This window comes from Aplidium turbinatum, chromosome 17 (genome assembly GCF_918807975.1).
Source record: "Aplidium turbinatum chromosome 17, kaAplTurb1.1, whole genome shotgun sequence".
In the NCBI taxonomy this organism is placed as follows: domain Eukaryota; kingdom Metazoa; phylum Chordata; class Ascidiacea; order Aplousobranchia; family Polyclinidae; genus Aplidium; species Aplidium turbinatum.
Window position 1 is genome coordinate 17313162 of NC_137488.1, and position 26333 is coordinate 17339494.

At 37.8% G+C, this 26333-nt stretch overlaps 3 protein-coding genes across 3 annotated transcripts; 2 read left to right on the forward strand and 1 right to left on the reverse strand.

Annotated features, from left to right (window-relative positions):
- Positions 1-8645: 8645 nt before the first annotated feature.
- Positions 8646-11398, forward strand: LOC145786103 (alpha-1,2-mannosyltransferase ALG9-like). Its single transcript, XM_082597751.1, has 2 exons — positions 8646-9529; positions 9647-11398. Exons 1-2 carry the CDS (start codon positions 8662-8664, stop codon positions 10435-10437), a joined length of 1659 nt encoding a protein of 552 aa, XP_082453877.1. The 5' UTR covers positions 8646-8661; the 3' UTR covers positions 10438-11398.
- Positions 11399-11402: 4 nt separating this feature from the next.
- Positions 11403-21548, forward strand: LOC145786102 (cleavage and polyadenylation specificity factor subunit 3-like). The gene is made up of 16 exons (XM_082597750.1): positions 11403-11520; positions 11645-11708; positions 12728-12825; positions 13108-13236; positions 13586-13713; positions 13868-14007; positions 14100-14250; positions 14912-15087; positions 15491-15649; positions 16182-16328; positions 17424-17557; positions 18097-18224; positions 18643-18839; positions 19171-19317; positions 19556-19681; positions 20897-21548. Exons 1-16 carry the CDS (start codon positions 11459-11461, stop codon positions 20993-20995), a joined length of 2085 nt encoding a protein of 694 aa, XP_082453876.1. The 5' UTR covers positions 11403-11458; the 3' UTR covers positions 20996-21548.
- Positions 21549-21656: 108 nt separating this feature from the next.
- On the reverse strand, positions 21657-24762 carry LOC145786268 (zinc phosphodiesterase ELAC protein 2-like). Its single transcript, XM_082597909.1, has one exon. The coding sequence runs from the start codon at positions 24760-24762 to the stop codon at positions 22360-22362; it is 2403 nt and encodes an 800-aa protein (XP_082454035.1). The 3' UTR covers positions 21657-22359.
- Between the last annotated feature and the right edge of the window lie 1571 nt (positions 24763-26333).

Genomic DNA, 26333 nt, shown 5'->3' on the forward strand with positions numbered 1-26333 from the left:
TAGCATGTATTGTACAGTAACTAAGCTCTGTGAGAGGAAGCAAAAATATAAATACAACACAAATGAACAAAGGTTGTTGCACACTTGGACACATAGAACAACATGCCATTATTGTAACATTAGTCAAGACCTAGACAGCAATTTCAGGCAATCAAACCCAACCTAATAGAAGCCAATCAATGCTCTTCTTGAATGCAAATGAAGCGACGATTCATAGTTTCCATGTTTGCAGCCAAAAATATGTATATATATTCTGCCTGTTATAGTGGAAACTGTCCAAACTCATGAAATGTGCATGTAACACTTATCTTCACGGCCAGGCTAATCGAAAGATGGAGAGGGGCCACAAGGATGCATAAATTTGACCAGAACATCATTCTTTTCTTTGTCCACAATAATTCAACAAGCCCACCCACCACTGTCCGTCATAAACACATGCTACATAAGACATGACACTTACATCTTGGATGTTTATCATTGGGGCTGCATCGAAGAAACAATGTGTGCTAGGCTGCTAGCGAATTGTGAATCATCTGATACGCGCTTAAAACTGAAAGAACCAATACAACTTGAACTAAAGTAATGGTATCCACGAGTACCAGGCACAGTGCTTCCACGCTGGAATCTTTGTTCAAAAGTGGTCATTTTTGCCACAAATCATGGTAAATCTCCATGTGACAGGATTGATGGAGTAGTAAAAAGGAAGCTGGGTAACGAAAGTCTAGGCAGACCAACTGCTAACCAAATTTTGACTGCTGCAGCTGCCTATCAATACTGCTCTGAAGCTGTAACAAGTGTAACTTTCTTCTATATAAAAGCTGAGGAACTGGTGCCAGTGAGAAATACTCAACAAAGATTCCAGCGTGGAAGCACTGTGCCTGGTCCTGAATTTCTTCAATCCAGATGATTTTGGACAGTTTCCACTATAACAGGCAGAATATACACATTTTCGGCTCCAAACATGAAAACTGTGAATCGTCGCTTCATTTGCATTCAAGAAGAGCATTGATTGGCTTCTATTTGGTTGGGTTTGATTGCCTGAAATTGCTGTCTAGGTCTTGACTAATGTTACAATAATGGCATGTTGTTCTATGTGTCCAAGTGTACAACAACCTTTGTTCATTTGTGTTGTATTTATATTTTTGCTTCCTTTCACAGAGCTTAGTTACTGTACAATACATGCTAGAAACTGTGGTTTGCAGTTTATTCGCATGCATGACAACCCGTGTTCAATTGTATAGTAATTCATGCTGCTTTTCACATGTTTAGCTACATGGTAGAAACCGTGGTTGTCGGTTTATTTACATGCATGGCGGCCCTTGTTCAATTGCGTTTTTATTCATTCCGATTGTTGCCCCTCACATGTTGTAATGGCTCTGCAGTGAGCATATTTTGTCCAGTGTCACATGATGTTAAATGCAAAATGGGATGCACTATGTGAAGAAAGGGGCGTTCTTCCCGGCTATCAGCACAAGGCTGAGCACTCACTAGTACAGCGAGCAGTTGCGATTCGCTAACCATAACGGTGTAGCTTCCACGCTAGCCATTCCGACCATCCAATCAACAATATGTTTCTCGGCAGCCGATTAACATGGGATGCACTAGTTGTGCATACAAAACTATAGGTTTATTGAATCCTTTTTAATTGTATTTTATTGCAGAAAGTCACTTAAAACTATCTTTAATGTTTCGTACACTTCTTGGCACTAATAATCTTACAATGATGTATGTATGTAATTTTACAATGATCAGTGCAGACAAAGCCTATATATTTCAATTCAGAAATGATAGCAGAAGTGTATAGACTTGTAGTTATATCGTCAGAATAGTGTGACTTTATTTCGCAATGTTATGTACCGGTGGGGTGTTGTACAATGTACATACTTGCTCAGATTGTTGCATACAACTCACTTTACTATTAAGACTGTCGCTGTTCTTTAATGTAACTTCTGACAAATCAAAGTAACGCAATTGTACTATGCACACTGTCCTACCAGTAGCAGCGAGATATGTTTGGAAAATGATATAATTATTTCCCACATCGGACAAGCTCATTACATCCTGTCGATGTATTAAACTCCTTCATCTTTATGTCTTGACTCCTTCACTTTGTGTAACTGTAATAATGTATTATACTACTATGCTTTGATTGACATACAGTGGCGTAGTAAGGGGGGGGGGGGGGGACCGCACAGTATAGGCTGATGAAAAAAATTAAAATCCAATGTTTTTGACTATTTTAAAAATTCTGCATTTTTGTGCACAATTTTTATTATGAGGTAGTTAATTGTAAGTGATTAAAAAGATATTTTTGGAATATAACATCTATGCTAATAATAATGATCAAAAAAATTTTGAAAAAAAAACGTGGCCGCATGGCGAAATCGGCCATGCTATCGAAGCACTACAAATGTTTATATCACAAAAAGTATAACCCCTAGCTCATTTTAACCTTCATTTTTGGAAAGCCCACCTCTGAAAATGGGGGGATAGATACCAATTTTATGAAGATTGGGCAACTAGGTCCCAAGATATGAGCATTTTTATGCGGCTCACTGAAAAAATCGCCACCTGGTGGTCAAACATTAAAATAGCGATAAAACAAAAACCGCTCAACCAATTTTGACAAAATTTGTGCCAAATAACTCAGAATTTCAAGCATTTTAAACTGTGAAAAAATGGGACAATTCTAAATTCTATGGTTCCAAAATTTCAATTTTCTGGATGAATTATAATGAAATGACCCAGAATGAAAACCGACTTCCTGACGTTTTTTCATCGCAAACACTTTATTTCAATAAAGTTGTTGGAAAAAAATTAATTTCTATGCGCACAATAGGCTACACATGGCTATTATCTTGTAAAATATTTTGGCTCTGATTTTCATAGCTCTCGTTATTAGTGATTAATTAGCACGGGGCTAAGATAGCCTGTGACATACTTTTCGTGTACGAAAACAGATCGTACTAAGATAGGGTTAAGTTGCATATGTATGTCTGCATGCCTTATTTTGCACGCACGCAGGCCCGGTCACCGAGATTGACAGAGTGAAGTTTCCGATTGTTGAAGTGTTGTTGCCGGGGAATTATTCCATCCATTAGATGCCGCTGAATGGAGAGCAGTCCTTAACGTGCTTTGCTCAAGCGCACAGCCCGAGAGTCGAACCAGCGCTGCTTGATCTTGAAGCTTCTTCGTTTCAGAAGTGACGCGCTAACCAATTGAGCTATCGGGGCGGACGATGATCGATATGGGGGCGGACGATGCTTATCGGTATGAGTCCCATGGGTGGCGACGATGTCGTACCCTCGATGCCGTACCCTCATACTACATCGGGACGTGCAATAATTTACGCCGTCAAAACAAGCTTCATATGCAGCGCTTTGTTGGATTTCAGCTCGAGCGTCAATGCACATGTCGTCCATGGTGAGTGATTATGAATCACGCTGCCGCTGCCAAACCTACCGGTACCTGGGGGTACACTAGTGCAGTGGTTCCCAACTCATGGGTCGCAATCCAAAGTTGGGTCGCCTGATAAGTTTTTTAGGTCGCTTGTTTCAAGGATGGATCTTGCGAGGGGGTGCGCACCCCCCCAAAACATTCAAAATGCCAGCATAAAACTCAGAAATATCAAGTGACACATTTCATCAAAGCATCAACTTGAAATCTGCACTTAATGCATGGCCATGTTGATCTTTTTTGGCCCCTTCAACTAATATTCAGTTTTTTTACAAACTGCTATTATTTTAATAAACTAATGGTATTAAGATCTACTAGCAGGGTTGATCGGTTTAAACCAGGGCAGTTTAAACCACCCAGTTGTAACCAGTTAAAACCTGCTTTAAACCGGGCAGTTTTGACCACCTATTACTGGTCAAAACCCCTTTAGTGTATGAATCATTTCAAGTTGCTTTTCAATTGAATTAAAAATATTACCCTCCATGTTTAGTAATGATGTTCAACTATATTTTGTTTTGATCAACAATAACCTAAATGCTGGATTTGGAACAAGAAATATTCAATTTCTCTGTTTATTTTTGATATTTTAATCAGTTGGTTATTTCAATTATTGAGAAAATTCAAGTTCTAAAAATAAGTTTCTGATGAACCAAAAAATGCTTGGTAGAACGATGAACAATTTGCACAGCCAACGGAAGTAAGCCTACAAGAATTTATTCCAACAATCTTTTTTTATGAAAAAGAAAAACATATGCCATCAAATTTTATCCAGCTAAAATAAATTAATGCGAACGCATATTCTAAGACGCCTTCAAATTTAAAGACAGGATAGTTTTTCGACGCATGCATATCAAAATAGTCACAACTCACAACTGCTTTTATATTTCCTAAATAGCCCATAGCCCAGGTAGCCGACCATTCACTACGTAAAAATATTTTTCTGGGTTTTGACCGGTTTAAACCTAGTTTTCACCGGTTAATACCAGGTTTAAACTGCTTTTTTGACCACTTAGGATCAACCCTGTCTACTAGCAGTGGCGTACGCAAGATTTTCTCGAGGGGGGGGGGCCATTGAGAGTAGCGTAGCCAGGAATATTGAGAGGGGGTTTTGACGGCCGGCGGGCGAAGCCCGATGGCGTTTCCGCTTAAGACGACACCCAGCGTCTGGGGGTGCTCCCCCAGAAAATTTTGAAAAACTACTTTGAATTTGGTGCATTCTGAGAGCATTTTCAACAAAAATGTGGGTATGAATATTCCTGTAAAATGGTGCTGTCCGGTGGCATAGCAAAAGGATAAGATCATGTTTTCTTCGGCATTTTTTGGAAATAAAGCTAAGTCTCTATGTTTTCTTGTTAATTCCTGGCTGAGATGTTTGAATGTTTGGTATTGGCAAAACTCGCTCTTTTAATACAGTTTTGTTTAAAATTAGGCAAGTTTTTTTTAGACTGAAGCCATCATTTCCAAGCAAAAAGAGAGCATCAAAGCATCTTTCTCAATATCGTGACGTCACACGCGTGCCAAAGTGGGGTTGTAACCCCCAAGGCCTAACCCCCCTTTCCTTGGCTATGCCACTGGCCATTGATATCCCAGACGTCTTCATGATATCCCAGTATGGTTTTAGTTTAGACTTTATCCATTTCTCTCTCACTAATCACTATAATAGGCTTACAGAACACTATGCTATATTGGCATACCTGGGGTGGGGTAGGTGGATTGGGCCATGCATTTCGTATTGGCCTAGTCTATAAAACAACATTGTTACAGTAATTGCTTTGACAGAGCAATGCAAAACATATTAAATGCCTTAATCTACGTCGTTAACTACTAAAACATTTAAACATTTTTAAGGGGGGGGGGGCATGGCCCAATGGCCCCCCCCTGCGTACGCCACTGTCTACTAGTATTACTTTATATTTTGATAGATCATAGCATTTTATATCAGCATTCAGCATGTAACGAATTGATGCTGTGTAGATTATGGAATGTGTACCAATGAAAATAATCATGTGTTTTGTACTGCTCATGTTTTTAAACTTTAGAATATTTCCCAAAATTTCATCACGTTCCTGAATTTTGTTATACCGTAAGTGTTTTTTATTCATGCTTGTTTTTAAGACTTGATTTTTCATACACACTTTCTCTGTTTTCAGGTCTTTATTAATATTAAACAAAAACATCTGTATTAACAACATGAATGCTTATCAGTATGCCAAATACAGCAGAGACACATTTTGACAGTGCCACACTGATGGACCTCCTTGAATGAAAATAGATTTCAGCAGCACCTCCCAAAAATTAGAGGCTGGATCCATCCCTGGCTTGTTTTTCAGGCATATTGTATCTAGTGCGAAAAAAATAACAATAAAAAAAATTTAAAACGTGAAGAGGTCGATCACGTGAAGAGATCGATCACAAAACTGGAAAATATAAACACAAGTCATGAAGCGTTTCATGTCGAGACATCGGAAAGCTTTGTAGCATGATCGTAGTGCAAGAAGTTTTAACAATTTTCGCTTTTATCTCTTTCGCGCCCAGCATCATTTTAAAATGATTTGCGGTTTAATGCTAAACGCCCAGCATCATTTTAAAATGATTTGAGGTTTAATGCGAAACGCCCAGCATCATTTTAAAATGATGCTGTCTGATGTGTGATATAAAACTTTGTCTTTGTAGCAGAATATACATAAATTTACTGGTCCCTTGTAAAATGATTATTTTATTGATATTCTCATGTTTTTAAAAACAAAAATTGCTCAAATTTGACAAAGTGTGGTTACTTTAGACAACAGCAGTTAAAAGAAAAGTATGTACTAAAGAAATAAGGCATATTTGATTTTTCCTTGGCACTTTATAACATTAGGAAGTCCACTGAAGAAAAAAAATCTTTTTAGGTTCTATAGAAAAGGTGGGAGTATTTTTTTTGTAAGATGCTTCATTTTCACAAAATTTTTAACAAAAAAAAAGTTGGAAAAAGTACACATTTTGAAAATACTGTATCTTCAAATATGTTGTATTAGGAAAGTAGGTTCTAACATTTATAGTTAGAACATGAAATTACCTTTCCAATGAAATATTCCATGTCAAGATACACAATCGGTGTCATGCGTGTCAACTCGTTAAAGTTAGAGAAAAAATAGCAAAAATGCCTGGGTTTTGCGGTCAAACCGCGCAAAATCGCTGGGCGCGAAAGAGTTGACATCGGAAAGCTTTGTAGCATGATCGTAGTGCAAGAAGTTTTAACAATTTTCGCTTTTATTATTGTTATTATTATTATTAAAAGTAAACCCAACAAAAATTTCAGTCTGAAACATAAATTAACTTGACAAAAGTTACGGGATATATATTGTAACGTGTACTATTATGTCACGAACGCTATGTCGGACAAACTATGACAAAGTTTTCCACACGTTGGACCACGCATAGTCTGGTGTGGTAAACTGCATCAAAGACAAAGCTTCAAGTGCTGTGTGGACTTTCAAGTGCTGCTTTCTCCACAGAGGGGCCTTTGCTGCAAAAAAGCCGTCTCAAGAGCTGCACGAAGTGTTGAATGATGTGAAGTGTGTAAACTTCATCAAAACAAGTCCACTAAATTGGCGTTTGGTTTCGTCTTTGTGGACTCTGATTATTATCAAGCATTGCTGTTGCACACAGAAGTGCGATAGTTGTCACGAGATCGTGCCCTGAAGCGAGTTTGTAATTTGCAAGAGGAGATTGCTATCTTCCTGAGGCAACAGAACTGTGTGAGATTAGCCGAGAAGTTTTTGCAAGAAGATTTCAAAGCAAAAGTTGCTTACCTTGCCGATATATTTGACTCTCTGAATTCTCTAAATTTATATATGCAAGGCAACGGTTTTACGGTGATTGATCGCGCCGCAAAAGTTTCTGCTTACTACAAAAAACTTATATTCTGGAAAAGTTATGTCACCAGAGATGAGTACGATATATTTCTTCAGCTAACACAATTATAGGCTATCTGTGGCAATGAAGTTGATATTAAGCAAACGATATAATCAGACACCTGGAACAGTTTGCCAAAAAGTTTGTGCACTACTATGGAGAATCTTTAACACTTAATAACCAAAATGATGAAATAATTGATCCATTTGTTGGAAAAGACCTGCCTCAACTTTCCATCCATGTTGCAGAACAGTTTATGGACGTAACGACAGAAGTAGCAAACCGTAACCTATTTCTTTTGCGTCCTTCAAAGACAAATACCCCAAAGATTCTGCAAACATCCACTTTTGGGCTTCCATGTACAAAGTGTATCCCACAGTTTCACAATTAGGAATTCAAAAACAGATTCCATTTGCAACAACTTGGTTTTGTAAGATTGGATTTAGCGCCATGTATGTATTGAAAACTGAACAGCGAAACCGGCTGGAAGTTAAAGCCGACATGCAGCTATGCCTAAGCAAAATAACGCCTCGATTTCAAAAACTCACTGATAGCAAGCCAGCACAGCTATCTCATTAGTGATTTGATAAACATATTATTTTCGGAAAAAGTTACTACTTTTGTAGTGCTGTTTGTTTGCAACACAATCTTGTATGGCTTTTAAAATATTATGACAGTTTGCTTGGGTCGCAAGATTTTACCAAACTGAATTTGTTTAAAAAATGGGTCGCCTTAAAAACGAGTTGGGAACCACTGCACTAGTGTATATTCACTTACAATTACATATCATTATCAATGCTATTTTTTGCGTCAAAGTGAAGCCTACTGGTAGTTCAGGGATTGCAATTTGAAGAAAAGGGTTCATGTTTTGGCAGATTAAAATGATTTTGGTTTTTGGGATTTAAATCTTGGGTGAGTGGGTTAATGTGTGATAGGTATATCTTGGCTTAAGTGTTGGTAATTACGATAGGGAATGTTATTTGCTTAAAGGAACATCTTAGGGTTGTGCCACTGTTTGCAGTTATAAACTTTTTATTGTATATATTTGTATGGTTTATTGGACAGTGGACACCTTATATCTATACTAATTGTGATTTAATTGTTAGTCTAAGAATAGCAGAATCAGTCGAATATGGATATTTATGCAAACATTAGTTTACAAAAGTTATAGTTCTATAATATGAAGTTACTTACTTAATGCTATCTAACAGGTGTAATGTAAATCAGATTAGTAAATTTGGTTTTGAACATTGTAAATTAATTTTTTGTAAGTATTTGCCATAAGTTTTGAGGCCGATAGATTTTGGGATGAAGCATAAAAAAGGGATTTATATGAAAACTGCACCTCAACAAAAACCCGGAGAACCAGAGCCTGATGATGATCCCAACCCACGTTGTCAACGATCAAGTGTATCAGAAGTCTGGCTGCCTGAATCCAACACTGCAATGAAATTGTTCATGTCTGCTAATTTGTGTTCAGCGCTAATGAACAATATCAATGATTGTGACGAAACTTATAACTACTGGGAGCCGTTACATCATGTCTTGTATGGTGAAGGCTTTCAGACCTGGGAATATTCTCCAATGTATGCGATCAGATCTTGGGCTTATGTATACATGCATTCAATGCTAACATGGATCTATTTAGGTTTTTTAAATGCAAATAAGCTCATGGTGTTTTATTTTATCAGAATGGTCCTCTGCATGGTGTGTACAGTTTGTGAAGTGCAATTTTATGATGGGATTGCTTTACGCTTTGGAAACAATGTAGCCAGAATAACCCTAGCTTTTTTAATATTTGGCCCAGGGATGTTTATTTCGTCAACTGCCTTTTTACCAAGTTCATTTTGCATGTACATGACTTTTTTGATGATTGGCAGTTGGCTACAAGGACGTTTAAATTTTGCTGTATTAGCTGTTGCAGCCTCGGCTATCATCGGATGGCCATTTTCAGTTGTTCTTGGCATTCCTCTTGCTGTAGATATTCTGATCAGACGACAAAAATATTACTTTTTTATAAAGTGGTGTTTCATAGCATTGTTGACTATGATGCTGCCCTGTTTTCTTATTGATTCATATTATTATGCCAAGCCAGTTATAGCATCTCTTAATATTTTACTTTACAATGTGTTTACTGACCATGGGCCAGATCTTTATGGCACAGAGCCATTGTCGTATTATATGATGAATGGATTCTTAAATTTTAATTTTGTGTTTTTACTTGCACTATCATCAGCTGTTGTTGTTCCAATCGCTGAATTGATGATAAAGCTTAAATACAAAGGTTACCAACCACCCTCACTTTTGCTCACATTTACTCTACTACCAATGTACATTTGGATAGCCATATTTTTTTCTCAGCCACATAAAGAAGAAAGGTTTCTTTTTCCTGTTTATCCATTCATTTGTTTATGTGGTGCTATTACCTTTGCTACTTTGCAAAAGGTTTACTGTGTGTTCAAATTTCATAACTATGTTAAATTGCATTGGATAACAGCAATAACACTGACTTTATATTCACTATTGTCTATTTCTCGTACTTTAGCTCTTTATCAAGGCTATCATGCTTCTTTGGACATTTACCCCAAACTTCACAACATTGCCCAGAGTGTTGTTGACCCCCCTCATTCCATAAATGTCTGTGTTGGGAAAGAATGGCACCGGTTTCCATCCAGTTTTCTTTTGCCCCATAACTTTACACTACAATTTGTGAAATCCGAATTTCGAGGACAACTGCCTCAGCGTTTCCTTTCATCAGGCGTGGTGGGTACTCGTGCCATGCGATTCAACTTCAATGATCAAAACCTTGAAGAAAAAGATAGATATTTTAACATTGCTGATTGTCACTTTTTTATTGACTTCAACAATGGTGTTGGAACAAAGCACGAGCCTATATACAGTAAAGATAAAAGGGCTTGGGAAGTAGTGGAAGAGTTTGAATTTCTTGATACCCTAAAATCTTTGTCAAAATTTAATCGAGCCTTTTACATTCCTTTTTATTACAGTACAAAAAATAAATTTGGAAAATATCAGTTGTTGCAATCAAAAAAACAGAAGTTGAAACTGAAAAAAACAGTGCAATAGTTTAATTTGTATTGCAAGAAATAATCTACTACAGTAGGTAGCTCCAAGATGTAATCATTGTCAATACTTGAGTAACGTTTGCAATAATATTATGATGCTTATATATTATGTATTGTAAGTACATTACTACTATTTTGGATTGTATTGCTGGTACTGATATGATTTGCTAAAGTACACTCAATTTGTAGACAGCCCTGCAATCACTACATCAGCATGAAGGGGTCTGCTACTATTCGGTGAGTCCGATTCGGTGAGTTCCTAACCTCTAACCCCTACCTCTAAAACGGCAATGATAATTAGGCTATGGTACCCGATAATTTTAAGAAAAAATTGAAAAAATCCCCTGTTAAGGGATCGGACTCACCGAATCGGACTCACCAAATCGGACTCACCAAATCGGACTCACCAAATCGGACTCACCGAATCGGACTCACCGAAACGGGCCATTCCAAGCATGAAGTACTGAGTGGTATTGTTCAATTGTTTAAAAACTTTTGCGTGATGGTGTCAATGTACTTTCCTGAAGTAGGAATCAACTTTCATGTGCATTGCCTCATAATTTATTATGTTGGTATGTTAACTGCCCATTGTAGGAATGTAGGTGATACAATATTTACTGTTCATTTAAATTTTATCAGACCGATTAAAAGGACAATTTTCCAACCTGTCAGAATGCATTCTGATCTTGACAGCATGTATATTGGGATCAATGTGATGTTTCACATTTTCATGTTTCGATTTTATTGCATTTTTTTCAACAGATTGTTTACTAGTGCAATTGCTGTATTGAATCGTCATTAAGCAATCTTTATTATGTTTTTCGATAAGTTAGTTAGGCAAAGTCGTAGAAAATCTTACTTTCCGCCACTTTACAGTTATCTTAGCCAATATATATCGGGTAACAAATAGCTTGAACAAAGCAGTTTTAATGCAATTTAAGTCTAACATGGCAGCATATTACTTGCAGAGAGTAAAATTTAATCTGTAGTAAAATCAGTATTTTTTGTTAAATCTTTTTGCCATGGAAGACTTAGAAGGAGCAAGACTTCATTCAGACAGTGATCTTTTGAAGATAACTCCTCTGTAAGTGATAACTTAAAAGTTTTAAAATATTGCTATACTTTTTTTTCAAACGATGTTGTTTGCTGTTTTTGCAGGGCTTTGCTTTTATAGCTTTATATTTTTACCATTTTCTTTTATTTGACAGTGGGGCTGGTCAAGAAGTGGGGCGATCATGCCACCTGCTTGAATTCAAAGAAAAGAAAATTATGGTTTGTAACCTCGCAGCTTCATGTTATATATATTCAGTGTTGTACGCGTCAATGAAATAAATTGACGGCGTTAGCGTCAGCGCGAAATGCCTAAAAACTTTACGGCGTAAAGTATTGCGTAAGCTCTTAAAGAAATTGACGGCGTCAGCGCTAATTTCTAGTGCTATTTTAGCCAGGGTCTCTCAAAACAAAAGTATTGCAATTAAGTTTAGGCGAACAATGGCTATAAATAAAGAGCAGGTTTTATGTTTTGAGACGGTATTGTAATTAGTTGCTTAGCTTATTAGTTATTTACTTGTAGAAACACAAGCATTTCAAAACGTTTGTCTGACAATCTGCTGCGTTTGGGACGCATGATGTCCTTTCCAAGTGAAAACATGCGTTCCACAGTAGCGCTGAATGGTATTGGTGTGTTGTATTTCAAGAACAAGTCTTGAAAACGTTTGCTCGGAAAGGGATCACTGTTCCAAGCGTGCTGTGATGGTTTAGCATATATAAATCTTTTAACGAGGTCCACTGCACCAACATCGCTGTTTTCAAGGGTATAGAGCTCTTGAAATAATGTATCTTCAACCTCCGCGATGACATTCATTGATTTTCCTCTTTCTCTCTTTGATCCCTCCTTCTCGATACTGCTCACGATATGAGTGATCACCATTTGGCGAACTTCTTCCGCTTGTATTTTCCAGGTAGCCATTCCAACCAACGCGAAAACGGGTAATTTGGATGAGTCGCGATGGCCAAAATACATCGTGAAACTCTGATTGTGAAACGAGATTTTCCATGAAAACAAAAAATGACGCATAGCGCTTGACGCTTAAAATCGGCCAAATAGTTGACGGCGCTATCACTTCCGTCAACTAAAAAATAAATTGACGGCGCTAGCCTCAGCGTCAACAAAAAGTTGACGGCGTCAAATGACGTAAATTGACGGCGTCAACGTACAACACTGTATATATTTTTTATTTTATCTCAAAATGTATTATATTTCAAATCAATTGCTTATTTTCCCTTTTTAGTTGGACTGTGGAATTCATCCTGGCATCAGTGGTCTAGCTGGCCTGCCGTATCTTGATTTCTCAGATCCAGAAAAAATTGACTTGCTCCTCATTACACAGTGAGTGTAATAATTTCTCTTACATGAACCATTCACGCAGTAGTGTGGCTGCATATCCTGGGGTAGCAAATATTCCAAAACATAATTGGAAAGGTTCTGATTGAAATTTTTGGCTATTACTGGATAAAATTGACTTTGTTATGTTTAACGAAAAGATGTTGAAACAGTTGTGTTGTCAAACACGATTTTTTGTTTCTGTGGTTCCGTAACATAGAATTGATTGAAATCATCTTAAGACTTCAAGCTGTCCAGGGTAACCACTAATCTGTCATTTCTTGCCAGCTTCCATCTTGACCATGCCGGTGGTTTGCCCTGGTTCTTACAAAAGACCCCTTTTAAAGGTCGTGTTTTCATGACTCATGCTACCAAAGCCGTCTATAGATGGTTATTGTCTGATTATATTAAAGTCAGGTGAGCTGTCCGCGTTATCACTTCAAGGAAATTCTTTATTATTGTATTATAATTTGTGTTCTTGCTTGCCTGAAGGTAGGACATGAATATTGACTCCTTTCTTTCCGTTCACTTAATCTAAATCTTCAACCAGGCATCAGCTTGAATGTGATGACATTTGTATTCTTTTTAGCTCTTTGTTTGTTCACTTATACAGTACGGTAGTTTAACATAGATCACACATGCGTGTGTAATGTCTATAGCTTTTTTGTCTGTAACGCAAGTAAATTTATTGTTAACTTTTTTTAATATATGGAACTTCCACAATTTATTACAAATTTTTTGAGTGTTTAATGTTTTTTCTGTTCAGCAACATTTCCACTGAAGACCAGTTGTACACTGAAGCCGATCTAGAAGAATCTATGTCTCGGATTGAAACAATAAACTTCCATGAAGAGAAAGTTGTTGGGGGTATCAAGTTTTGGTGCTATCATGCTGGTGAGTGTGAATTGCACCAATGCTCTTTCGTTATGCTTCTACCGAATGCAGATCTACTACAACAAAAGTATAGTTCAGAAAATGAAATTACAGCCGTTTGTGAATTGAATAAAACCTAGGCGATGAGTACTTACACTCGTTGTATATTTTTAAGGCCATGTACTTGGAGCTGCGATGTTTATGATCGAGATAGCGGGTGTTCGCGTTCTTTACACGGGAGATTACTCGAGAGAAGAAGATCGCCATTTAATGGCAGCAGAAATCCCGGCCGTTCGGCCCGATGTTTTAATTACCGTAAGTAGTGTTAAAATTCATGATGTGTTGTGCAATTTTAAAAAATATCTGGCGGTTGTGAAAAGCTTTGTCAATTCCTCTTATTTCCCCAGGAAGCAACTTATGGGACACACATCCATGAACCTCGAGAAGAGAGAGAAGCAAGATTCACCAGCACTGTTCAAGACATTGTCAGCAGAGGTGGAAGATGCCTTATCCCTGTCTTTGCTCTTGGACGAGCACAGGAGCTTCTGCTTATTCTTGGTACCGGCCGGACTGTAGTCGCTTGAAACGTGCAACTTGTTGGCTTGCCTGATACCTATCTATACCAGGGCTTCTTAAACTTTTTTGTTGTGCGACCCCACTTCAGAAAATTATTTTCTATGCGATCTCTTGGTGGGCAGTTTACAGTGTAAATTACCCACTTTAGGCCCATTTTTAATTTTTTGAACGACCCTAAAATTGCGATTACCTAAAATTACGCGACCCATAGTTTGGAAAGCCCTGATCTATATGGTTTAATTTGTTTTTTGTTCCCCGTATTGGGAGGGTTGGATGCCAACAAATGTCTGCTTTATCTGATGTTTTTCATTCCACCCGGTCCTGAGGGTCGAATGAGACAAGATGTGCCAACCGCAGATCATCCTCAACTTCGTCTAGCCAGCGCTTCTTAGGACGTACTTGAGGGTTATTCCCATGGACGTCAAATGACTGGATTTTCATCGGATACGTGACTTCTTCCATGCGTTACACGATGCCGTACTTTAATATCAGTAACATCATTGCGTCACGCCGTGACGAGAAAACAGGCCTTTTCTGTGCTACGGTGATTCATTTATTCTTGCTTTCAATATCGGGATTGCAGTATGGGTTAAACTTTTTAACATCAAAGAAAATTGCAAATACACTTCATCTTTGCTTGCAGACGATTACTGGGCGCACCATCCTGAGCTCCATGATGTACCAATCTATTATGCATCAAGCTTGGCCAAGAAGTGTATGGCTGTTTACCAAACATATTCGAACGCAATGAACCAAAAGATACAGAAACAACTTCATATATCTAATCCATTCCAGTTCAAACACATTTCAAACTTAAAGGTGAGGTTTAATCCATTCCAGTTCAAACACATTTCGAATTTGAAGATGAGGTTTAATCCATTCCGTTATTTCAAGGGGCCAGGAACTTGAAGAAACCGCATCGTATTCGTTGGATATGGTGCGTTTTTCTTACAAGTGCCTACATCTTACAAGGCCCAAGGATTTCATTGGCACCGGGCCCGAATTTTTCTGTACGGTTCTGCTCGTTTGGTGTTTTTTGATATTTTTGTGGCAGTTCACATGCCCCGACAACAAATCTACCGCTTTTTACATTGATTCATTGCATCGATCAACGTCTACAGACGCTGAATCAATGTAATAATCGGTTGATTTGCTGTCTGTGTAATTACATTTCTTCCTCGTATTGAGCGTTGGATACAATTCCCTAACTTTTGATCATCAGGGCATGGAACATTTTGAGGATGTTGGCCCATCTGTGGTGATGGCATCACCAGGAATGATGCAGAGCGGTCTGTCTCGTGAGCTCTTCGAGAGTTGGTGCACCGACAGACGAAATGGCGTGATAGTGGCTGGCTACTGTGTGGAGGGAACATTGGCTAAAGTACGGTCGTATTACGATTTTGCACGTTATCACTTGAAAGCACACTTTTATTTTTTTCATAACTGGTGTCTGGAGTAAAACGTAGTACCATACTCAGTTCTGAGCTTTGGGAAATGATAAGATAAGGTTCTCATCACACTATGCCTTTGGCACTAATGAGAGAAAGATGGCCAGTTCCTTTCTCTCGGCTATCTTTCACCTAGCAACCATGTCTAGTTGTCTACCCAATATATTACCGCCTGGGTGGACGTTAGCGGTGTTTATCAACAACCAGCTTAAGCCAGCTGTCGAACCAGGTTTGCATAAGTGGAAAGCCAACGCCCTATCCGTTGCGCCATCCCACTGCCATGGCTGGAGTACTTATTTCAAAAGCATAGTTTATGTGCGCACTTATATGTTTCGTTTATTGAACGAAACACGATTTCAGTGAACCTCGGCATTTTTTGAGTTAACTTGTTTTATTGTGTAACTTTTTCTCATGCTTATTCAGGACTCCTAATTGTTGGCGTTCACCATTTGACGTTGTTTTCAGCACATCCTGAGCGAGCCTGAAGAAGTGAGCTCAATGTCCGGACAGAAAATCCCATTAAAGATGTCGGTGGACTACATTTCGTTTTCTGCCCATGTTGACTACAAGCAGTGCTCCGAGTTTGTTCGTGCCATGAAGCCACCTCATGTTGTAAGTAGCCTACAGCCCTGTGCCTTCCTAATCTGTAAATTTTTTACATACATTGAATCTAGGTAAAAAGAGTGGTTTACCGTGTCGGTTAAATAGTGCATTGCTATTTCTCGCAATTTTGCTTTGAACAAAACAATTTATGGTTTGTTTTTAAGTTAAGGGGACACTCCTGATGGAAATAATTTTTTTATTTATTTTTTTTGTATCTAAAAAGCAGTAAATTTCATCAGGTTTTCGAATGGTCAAATTTTGATTCTATTCAATGTCTTTGTGTGTCAAAACTTACAGTGATATGTGTGAGTAATGTAGCTTGTGTTTTAATGGGTGTTTTTCAAATGCTGTATTCTTCGAAAGTCATTTTTGATGTTTTCAACTAGTCATTTATTTCTTGTCAGAACGGCATGAAATTTTGTAGGCATAATCATTAATCAATATATATTGGAGAAGTGGTCTGTGAGAGGATTTTTGCTATTTCTGTGTGGTTTCACTTAAAATTTAAAAAACAATTGCAAATTTATTAAATTTTTCTAGTACATAAATTCAAAATTCATTTATTTTTTAAATATACACCTGTGGAAGAAAATCTCATCATTATATGGCGACAATGCCAGAAAAAAATTAGGAATTATATAAGTTCTCCCTTGAGACTTAAGCTTTTTACCGAAAATAAAAATTAAAAAAAAAGATAGAAAAACTTTTGCATTTTTTCACCGAAACGTTTTTTATTTATGTAAGTGCCATATTTTAATACTCTTTCCAAAGATATATAATATATCGTATTTTATAAGTAATGCATATTTTTCGACCAATTTATTAAGGGCGGTGCTGAAAGTGATAATCTATCAGGAGTGTCCCCTTAACTTTATTTGGTATGCTTAATTGTCAACAACAACAATGCAACATGGTTCTGAGCTCTACCATAATTACTTAATCTAGCTCACTGAAGAAGTCGTGTCTGGAAGAAACGTCGGGATAAGTGCAGATTGCAAATTATCAGTTGCAACATCTTGTCATAGTTCATCTTTACTCTGGGCTTGAACATTTCTATAAATACTAGCCCTGTTTCACTTCTGTGTTGCCATCTTCTCTCACTAGGTCCTTGTACACGGTGAAGCAAATGAGATGGGGAGGTTGAAAGCTGCCCTCAACCGAGAGTATGAGGATGACACGGAAACTACAATCAATATCCATAATCCGAAGAACACAGAATCTGTGCAGCTTTACTTCAAGTATGGCTCTTAACGAATTCAATCAAGAGGTTTTCTATGATTCCAAACTTCTCTCAAAGATTTCTGTACAGAAACAACGTTTTTTTTGTTGGTATCATACGACTTTGAGGGTCTTTCGAAATCAAAGCCACAGACTTCGTTGCTCAAACACCTGGTCAAAGCGTCCATGATCGTTTTAAATCTTACCAGCTTTTGCTCTCTTTATTGGCTTGCCGGTGCTTAACAAGCAAGGACAAGCAAATTATTTAACTTGGCGGCCGGTTGATTATAGTTTGCGTCAAAATTATGACATTTGAGTCAGAAGGAAATGTATTTTATATTCACTTCTCTGGTACAAGCGTTTCGTTACGGTACTGTATCCTGGTACTTTTCCATTCTAGACAATAATGATGGCGAAATGTAAAATTACAGCTAGCTGTCATGTCTTCAGTAAGTGTCGAGCAATAGCATTTGCTTGACTAGCGTTGGCTGAAACAAGTTTCCCCAGATATGCTGAATCTGGAAAGTCAGTACTATATTAATGTTTATTTTTTATGCAGAGGAGAAAAAATGGCGAAGGTCATGGGAAATTTAGCGGTGAATAAACCAAAGCATGGCGAGAAGCTGTCTGGGATTTTAGTTAAACGAAACTTCAACTATCACATACTGGCACCTAGTGACCTATCAGGTATGAAGGTTTATCTTGGATTGTTGGAGCTAGGTTAGCGACAACTCAGTTTATTTAGGAGATGAGCGTAACATACTTTCGTAATCTCTAAAGGTTATTTACATTTTCTGTTGTCTAGTTTCAGGTCTACAGTATTTTTAGTTTATCAAATTTTTTGTCCTTTATGTATAGTTTTCAGGAGTTGTTTGTTTGCCGTTAAGCTAAGTATGGATTAATATCGATGCAAACTTGACTTACTAAAGTCTGCATTCCCCGACAGCAACGTGTGCAGACGTTAAATCAATGTAAAAATAACAGATTTTGCTGTTTAGGTTACTTAGCGAATCGAAGAAATACGATACGTCAATTTTTGCATAAAGTAAAGTTGAAGAGACGAACTATCTGTGACTTTTACTCAACGCGTCAAAAATTTTGACAGCAAACACAAACTTGTCGACGTCGGTTCTCACTCAGCGACAATCGGTTTCGTTTTCGGCGCCGATGTCGCTGCTCAAGTATTACCTGCATCAGCTCTCCGACGACGTTGTCACGACGAAACTTCCGAACAATCGAGAAGCGCTTAAGATCTTTGGCGCGGTCACGATCGTCAAAGAAGTCAACATGCTTTTGCTTGAGGTAACTATCCGGCCCAGTGGGTCTGAACATATTGAAATGTATTGATTTGTCTTGTAGTATTTGGCTTGCTTCAAAAAATAATTAGTATATCACACATAATGGCAACCTAGCCTGGTAGATTGAATTGGTGTGATTCTATAATTGCAAGAAATTTGAATTCTAAACAAGGACACTATTGCCTCTTTCATTACGGCGCAAAACGTTTTTAATTTTGATTCGTGCTTAAAACTTGTGTTGTGTGGTTTTGCTTATAAGTTTTTTTTTTTCAGCAATTAATATGTATAAAAAGTTAAGTGGTAAGTAACTGACCAATGACCATCCTCCCTTGCAGTGGACAGCTAACCCGGTGAACGACATGTACGCGGACGCCGTGCTGGCAATCGTGCTTCGAGTGGACACTGATCCGCAGGCGCGGAAGATCCCCGTTCAGCGAATTACGAAACCCGATCTTTATAGGGAGTTCAAAGAGAGATTGGAGGTAGGAGGGCCTGCACAAAGTTTTTCATTTTTTCTGCTTACTTTGCTGGCAGTTAATGTAGATGCGGTAGCACTGTGTGGTGAGAATGTTTGCGCGACGTTCGAAAGGACGTCGGTTCGACACCGCTCGAGAGCACGCGGCTGTGTCTCGTCAAGGCACTAACATTCCAAAATCGTAGGAGCAGATGACTACACATGAACCACATACCTATATATTGCACTGTTTATTCTTCCGCCAGGTGATGCTGGAGAGCATGTTTGGTGAGCAGTCGTTCAAAACAACAGTCCCTGGTGAATGCCACCCAGAAGATGAAATCTTATTGGACATTAATGGGATCGATGTGAAAATCAACAGTAAAACGAGGGTGAGTGGATTCTTTAAGACGTCGTATCGTTCGCGTGATATCAACATTGAATTTTACAAACCGTAAATACATAATTGTTTGGCGTCGGTGATTTTCAACGGGTGATAGACATCATCATTCCCAATCTAATATCATCATTCCCAATCATCATCATTCCCATATCATCATTCCCAATCTAATATCATCATTCCCAATCTAATATCATCATTCCCATCATCATCATCATTCCCACACATTGTTATTTGTTTATTTCCATTGTTTATTCCCTAATTCCCTACTTATTCACTACCAAATTTTAAAAATTCCCTACATAACTTCGATGTAACTTGCGCATTAACAGTGCTTAATAATAATGAATGAAAATTTCTGTGCTGTGTTATTTCTAAACACGATCATGCACAGGTTTAAAATTGTAGCTTATATCCGGACTCTATTACATTCGAAATAGCATGAAAAAAATAATAATGTAGAAGATTCCTGTTCGAACAGAAAACTTTACTTTTTCAAAAGTCCTAAACTGAAGCCGGTTCACATCGCAAGATTCTTTATGTACAATTTAGTCATCAAGGTTTTCCATACTTTTTTAATACCAAGAGGGAGGTTTCACGAAATTCCCGACCTTTTCCTAAGGGAACGTTCAAATATTACGTAACGCTTTTTTTCCGAATTTTTGACCCCCCCCCATGTAACGCCAACGTAACGCTTTTTTCAATCCCCCCTCCCCCATGTAACGCTTTTTCACTACGAATTCAGCACAAAAAACTACCATTCCGTACTCGAAAGCGTTACGTAACGTTTTGCTTGAACCCCCTCCCCCCCGATGTGACGCTAACGTAACGCTTTGCATAAACCCCCCCCCTCCCCCTCGAAGGCGTTACGTAATATTTGAACGTTCCCTAATCTGGAAAACGGGGTTTCAGATTCCCAACTGCGTGGGAACCCTGATCGCATCGTGAAATTGTTTGGTGTTCCGTGGTTCAAAGAAGATTGAAAAACTCTGGTTTAGGCTATTCCGAGTCAATGCTCCGAGATAATTTTAAAGTGATGGATAGTAGTAGTCCAGTTTTAACCCGGTGACAATGTGTGAATACTGAATGGATAGTGGTAGTATATTTTTTTTATGTTTATTGTTTGAGGATGACGTAGCTTACTGCACGAAATAATTGGCAATCTGTTAAATCGAACTGCCATTCCATTATCAACATGATATTTCAGGCTGTAGCTTGTCCCGAAGACTCGTCACTTGAGGAAACGTTGACGGAATGTGTAAGGAGATTGTACGCGACGATCATGCCAGTTGGATCCGTGTCTTGATCTTGTCAATGATATTTGTATGCGCTGTTTGCAAACGTTGTTATAAAGTATGACGTTGATCGCCTTAACTGCCGTTTCGTCTGATACGATTCAATGACGTAGCTAGAAAGAAAAGTTTAGAGGAGGGGCAAACCTCATTCAACATGAATTACAGTAGAATGGCATTAAAACATTTTTTGGGAACAAGATAAAATTTTAGAGGCGCCTTCTGTAGCTACGTCCCTGATACGATTTGGGTTTGGTGAAAAGCGGCGTAGACGTGGTTGGCTATTAAAGGACAAGTGATATTTTCAAGTTTTCTTTGTTTTTCTTCGGTCTCTTGTGAAAAACTCATTCAAAACTATTGAGTAGTTGAATTTCCCTTTCGATATGCGTTGCTAATTTAAGTGTTCTCGAAATGCCAGCAATGCGTGATTCTGTTCGCTATTCAGTGCTGCCAGATTACTAGAAGCTGCTAATGCAAAGTACCAGTGATATCGCGATTATATTGATGTTCTTCGTCAATCTGCTTGTTTTTTCAATAAAATTACGGCCTACCTGTGGTAGCCTGTTCTATCAGTCATAATTTTTTTTTCTACATTTTACTTTTTTAATTTTATTAAAATTCTAACTCAAGTGCAACGAAAAAAATTAAGAAAATTTTGTTTCTTACAAAGTTCGCGTTGCGGTGAAAGGTTTAGTATCGTATATGATCATCATGACAGTATGGATGCGAAAATGGCAACATCAAAAAAGAGCTGTAGACTTGAGTTTGAAAGCTATCGTTTATGATATGTGAATGAAAGGGTTTAAACCGTGGCCTACGATTTAAACGCATGTTTGTTCATACATTTAGCTGCTTAAAGTTTCTACGCTTGAAAAGCAAATAGACCAACGGTACGCCGTCACCTTGCGCAAAGGCAGAAAAACATGGATCAATAAGGGGTCTCATTCTAACTATATACGTTAGCACCGGTGTGTCTCTTTTTCAGCTAAGCAGCTTTCCTACAATTTTGTCAAACACTCTTCTAAAAAATAGCATCACGTTATAATTGCGTTTTATGATTGCTTATCAGCATTTAAAATTTCTCGCATATCACATTATGTCAGAGCGCAGGAGGAACGAAAACACGATTGCAACGCATGTGAAATAAAAATACGACGTAGACTATGGTTGATATGCGGTGCTAACATTGCGCTCCTTCCAAGGCTGGTAGGAAGTTCAATAGTTCATATTATATCATGCACAGTAGGCTACAATACAATACGAGCAGTGAAAGCTATAAAGTGGTGCACGAATTTCTCATGAGGTTTGCAACTTCTTGATAATTGTAAGTCGTGAAGCACAAGAAAATATTGAAAATAGATCGCGAAAAAAAAAATTTTTAAACAAACGTTTTTGAAACAGCGCCATAAAGGTCGACAAGTTCAGAGGTCTTTTTATCTGACGCAGTCCTCTTCTTTTCATCATCGATGGGGAAGACATCTTTCAGGCTATCATGGATATAAGGAAAATACTTCAGATGTGAAAGTGAAACTTCCAAATGATCTATAGCATACAAAATATTTCCATCATAGGGTTCAGAAATTTCCAAACTCTCGGTTGGGACAACATTGAATGCACCAGAAAAGTGGGTCAACATCACATTTTTTGCATTCATCTTGTGTGCAGTGGCAACTGCCCCTCTCATTGTACTATGCATTTTAAAAGCAGCCAACGCTGCATTCTCATCTCTGACATATAATGAGTCATGTATCAAAAGCTCAGCATTTTTTCCTTTTTCTATCAACTTTTCGCACAGTGGCAAAGTATCTGAAGAATAAACAATTTTCTTCCCGTCTTGGCATTCTATGATGAATCCAAATGTTGACAGTCCATGATCGACTGGCACTAATGTTAATCGCCTTATGCCAGCTTTTTTAACAACTCTATTCACATACCGGTAACGTGTGTTTGTGAGTGTTTCTTCAATGGAACAAAAAGTTACTTTCGAAAACGCTTCTTTTTCATCCTTCAAACAGTGAATTTTAAAAAATCGTGTGAGACGATGCGGTAAAAATGTTATTATTTCATGAAATTTTTTTACTTTGGATTGCATTTGATGCAGCAGACCCAACAGCCCAACCCAGTGGTCAGTGTGTTTGTGTGAGATCATAATAACTTTAATTGTCGACAATACATGGGGCAACAAATCAACACCAAAATGTCTTTCCAGTTGCTCTGCAGTATTTCCACCACAATCCAACAACATTGATGTTTCATTGTTGAGTTGAAGCAAAAAACACGGAGACGCCCTTTGCAAGGACACATGGCTGCCACCAGAACCCAGCACAACCACTCTTGGATAATCAATTTCTGCCAACTCATGATTTAGCTCAGACGAGACCGGTCTACTCAATGGGATTAAGTCTAATGATGCTCGAGATGTTTTTGATATGTTTTCAGAAAACTTGTCCATCGCTTTTGGAAGCAGCTGTTTATTTTCCCGATTGAGATAATAAACCTCAAAAGGAACAACTCTTTTGGAAGGCACAGCAGATTGCAAAATGTCTCGCAAAACGTTCAAGCAATGTTTGTTCCCATGCACAGGAAAGAATTGTGGTTGCAGAGTGTGACAAATACCTCTGTAACACTCAAGTTTATAGTTAAACATCCTGAAAGAATTTCTTTCTGAAATGAGAACATGTTTGCACATGGGCCCGAATGACTTAATCCACATTTGATATTTACTTGAATTATAAAGTTCAGGTGGAGACATATGAAAAATACAAGAGATTTTTGAATTGGACTCATGGTGAAAATGAAACCGATTTTCTTTGAGCATTTCATCAAAATATACTGAATTAGGTAAATCTAAAAATGCAAACGTGGTTTTGCTTGAACTTGTTTCATGTTCAGAGAGTTTTGATTTGAAGTTTCTAATATATTCAATGTATTCCTCAATAGTACAAAAATCATCCCAAGAATACACTGCGGAACTTCCATCAACTGGTTGTGTGGAATCTGTTGTGTATTCAAAAATATAACCAGAAACAGTATCAGTACATGTGTTTGAAGAAACTGTCTGGTTAAATAAAGTTGATTTTTTCAGTGCGATGTTGACAACAAAAACATTGAGAGGTTTACTTTCAACAACATTTACTGCATTGTCAAAATGTTCATGAAAAATCAATTTACTCCTATGTTGCTCTCTGGCTCTGACTGAAAATAAAAGAGTAAGAGATGAAGAGAAAACATCACCAATTCCAGGTGGCCCGAAAACAGAAACTGTTTCATTTTTTTTAAATTGTTCTGCAGTTACTATCTGAGGTAGTATTGTGAAAGCTGATTTCCAATTTAGCCTTGTAAAGATTACATCACTTAAAACCGGTGTACCAGTGTTGTTACTTGCCATAAAACGTAAAAAATTGGGAAATGGATTAATGTAGTACGATTTTCGGTCAACTAAAATAACAACAAAAGGACGATTGTCATTGTTATATCGTATCTGAACTTCAAGTTCTCCATAGCCTAATTTGCTTCCACCACTATTACGTGGATAAATTTTCCTTGTGTTTGTTGAATGAATTGTCTGCAGAGTTATTCTCAAAGGATCATTTCGCATTGCACCAGTGTCAAATACTGGAGTGGTTTCATTTTCATCAGGTTGGTTGAAATTCTCAGTTGATGATGCTCTTCCAGGTGGTTGATGAGTCACACATGCGGATCTTTTGGTGGCGTTAGCAAATAGTCGAAATTGTCTTGACACATGCCTTTGATAAAAGCTTATCAAAAGACTAGAATGCATTACTAATGAATAAATATTGCAGTCATAACAACAGTAATAATAAAATTTTCTGCAAAGTATTGGTTACAATAATCATTAAAAAGTTCTTTCAGACGAAACAAAAAAAATTGTCAAAACTTGCCATAATTATGCCAACTTGCACATTGCCTGTCTTAGAGCAATAGCATACTGAATTACAAGAATACGTTAAAAATGTAGTCCTTGTTTTAAATTATAATGCAATGGAAAGATGATATACCGACCGGTACCATATATCTACTTACAATGGTAAGAACATATTCTGCTCTGGCTTGAAATCCATCTACAATAGAGCCACGCTGCCACTTAATGTATTGATTGACAATCATTTAATGTGTAATCTGAGTTTAAAAGTGTAATGCAATAAACCACATCATGCACCAACTTGAAAAGATGGATTTGATATACATTGTTATACAATATACCAATGAAATGTCATTTGAAACAGGCACGCGCAGAGAAAGAAAGGGTAGGTCTGATAGAGTGCGACCTATTTTGTCCCCCGAAAAGATCGAGAAATAATATTACAACAGAGCCGAAGTCTCTGATTGAAAAAGTCGGACTAAAGGAGGAAGATGCAAGGGACAGGGTGAAATGGAGAAAAGGGATTAAGACAATTGCTGCGCGGAAACAATCGGCCACCCCCACTAGTTGGGAACAAACCGACGATGGATTATGATGATGATTTCAATTTTTTTTCTTGAAAAGATCGAGAGAAAAAATACAGAAGCGCCAAATTCGCTGATCAGAGTTGCTGAAACAGTTGACCATGACCACGCTAAGTATCTTGAAATAATAGTTGATAAACCAAATTTCGGGTTAGGGTTAGAATATTTTCAAAAAGTTGGTTTCAAAATAGGTTGCATCCGGTCTAGACAGGACATTTTTCTTACGCAAAAGTGAAACCTGCAGACTGTAGTACTAGTAACCTTACCCTTTGCTATAGCTTCAAATAAACACCACAATTTTGAGACAGAAAACTGACAAAATCAGTTCAAGAACATGCTGCTGCTCCACTTATTCTAAAACCTAATTTAATCAATCCATAGTATAAAAAGCTAGGATGCTATAGCAGCAAGGTTGGTTGGGTAAAACCTCTGGAAGGTTTTTTTCAGTTTCCCCTGGGTGAAATCGGGTAAAACTAGGTAAAACAGGGGAAACCCTTCAAACTTCTAAATGTGTTGTTTGTGGAATTTCTTATGCAATGTAATGACTAGCCAGCTGTTTAGCTGTTTTCTCATGACATTTTCCATCTGAATTGCATCAATACTTAGATAAAATAGATAAAGCTCCGGATCATCACAGAGTGATATTTCAGGTTTTTCTTTTGACACTTCCTCAATGCGTACTGACTCACTGTCTGCTGGCAGTACCAAACTACCAATAGTAATTTCTTATTGCATTCAGATGGTCTACCTCCAGCTCAAAGACCACGCCAGTCAGTGTTGTGACTAATTGCTTCAGTTTAAATTGCAGCTTGCAAACCAACTGATATCTTCCAGCATCATCATCATAATCCATCGTCGGTTTGTTCCCCACTAGTGGGGGTGGCC

What these genes read in the sequence shown, in the direction of transcription:
- LOC145786103 (XM_082597751.1), top strand. Translation starts at nt 8,662, where the DNA reads ATGAAGCATAAAAAAGGGATTTATATGAAAACTGCACCTCAACAAAAA. An exon ending in TGGCACAGAGCCATTGTCGT is followed by an intron (nt 9,530 to 9,646) that starts ATTATATGATGA and finishes AAGGTTACCAAC; the next exon opens with CACCCTCACTTTTGCTCACA.
- LOC145786268 (XM_082597909.1), bottom strand. Translation starts at nt 24,762, where the DNA reads ATGCATTCTAGTCTTTTGATAAGCTTTTATCAAAGGCATGTGTCAAGA.
- LOC145786102 (XM_082597750.1), top strand. Translation starts at nt 11,459, where the DNA reads ATGGAAGACTTAGAAGGAGCAAGACTTCATTCAGACAGTGATCTTTTG. An exon ending in CTTTTGAAGATAACTCCTCT is followed by an intron (nt 11,521 to 11,644) that starts GTAAGTGATAAC and finishes TTTATTTGACAG; the next exon opens with TGGGGCTGGTCAAGAAGTGG. An exon ending in TCTGTGCAGCTTTACTTCAA is followed by an intron (nt 17,558 to 18,096) that starts GTATGGCTCTTA and finishes TTTTTTATGCAG; the next exon opens with AGGAGAAAAAATGGCGAAGG.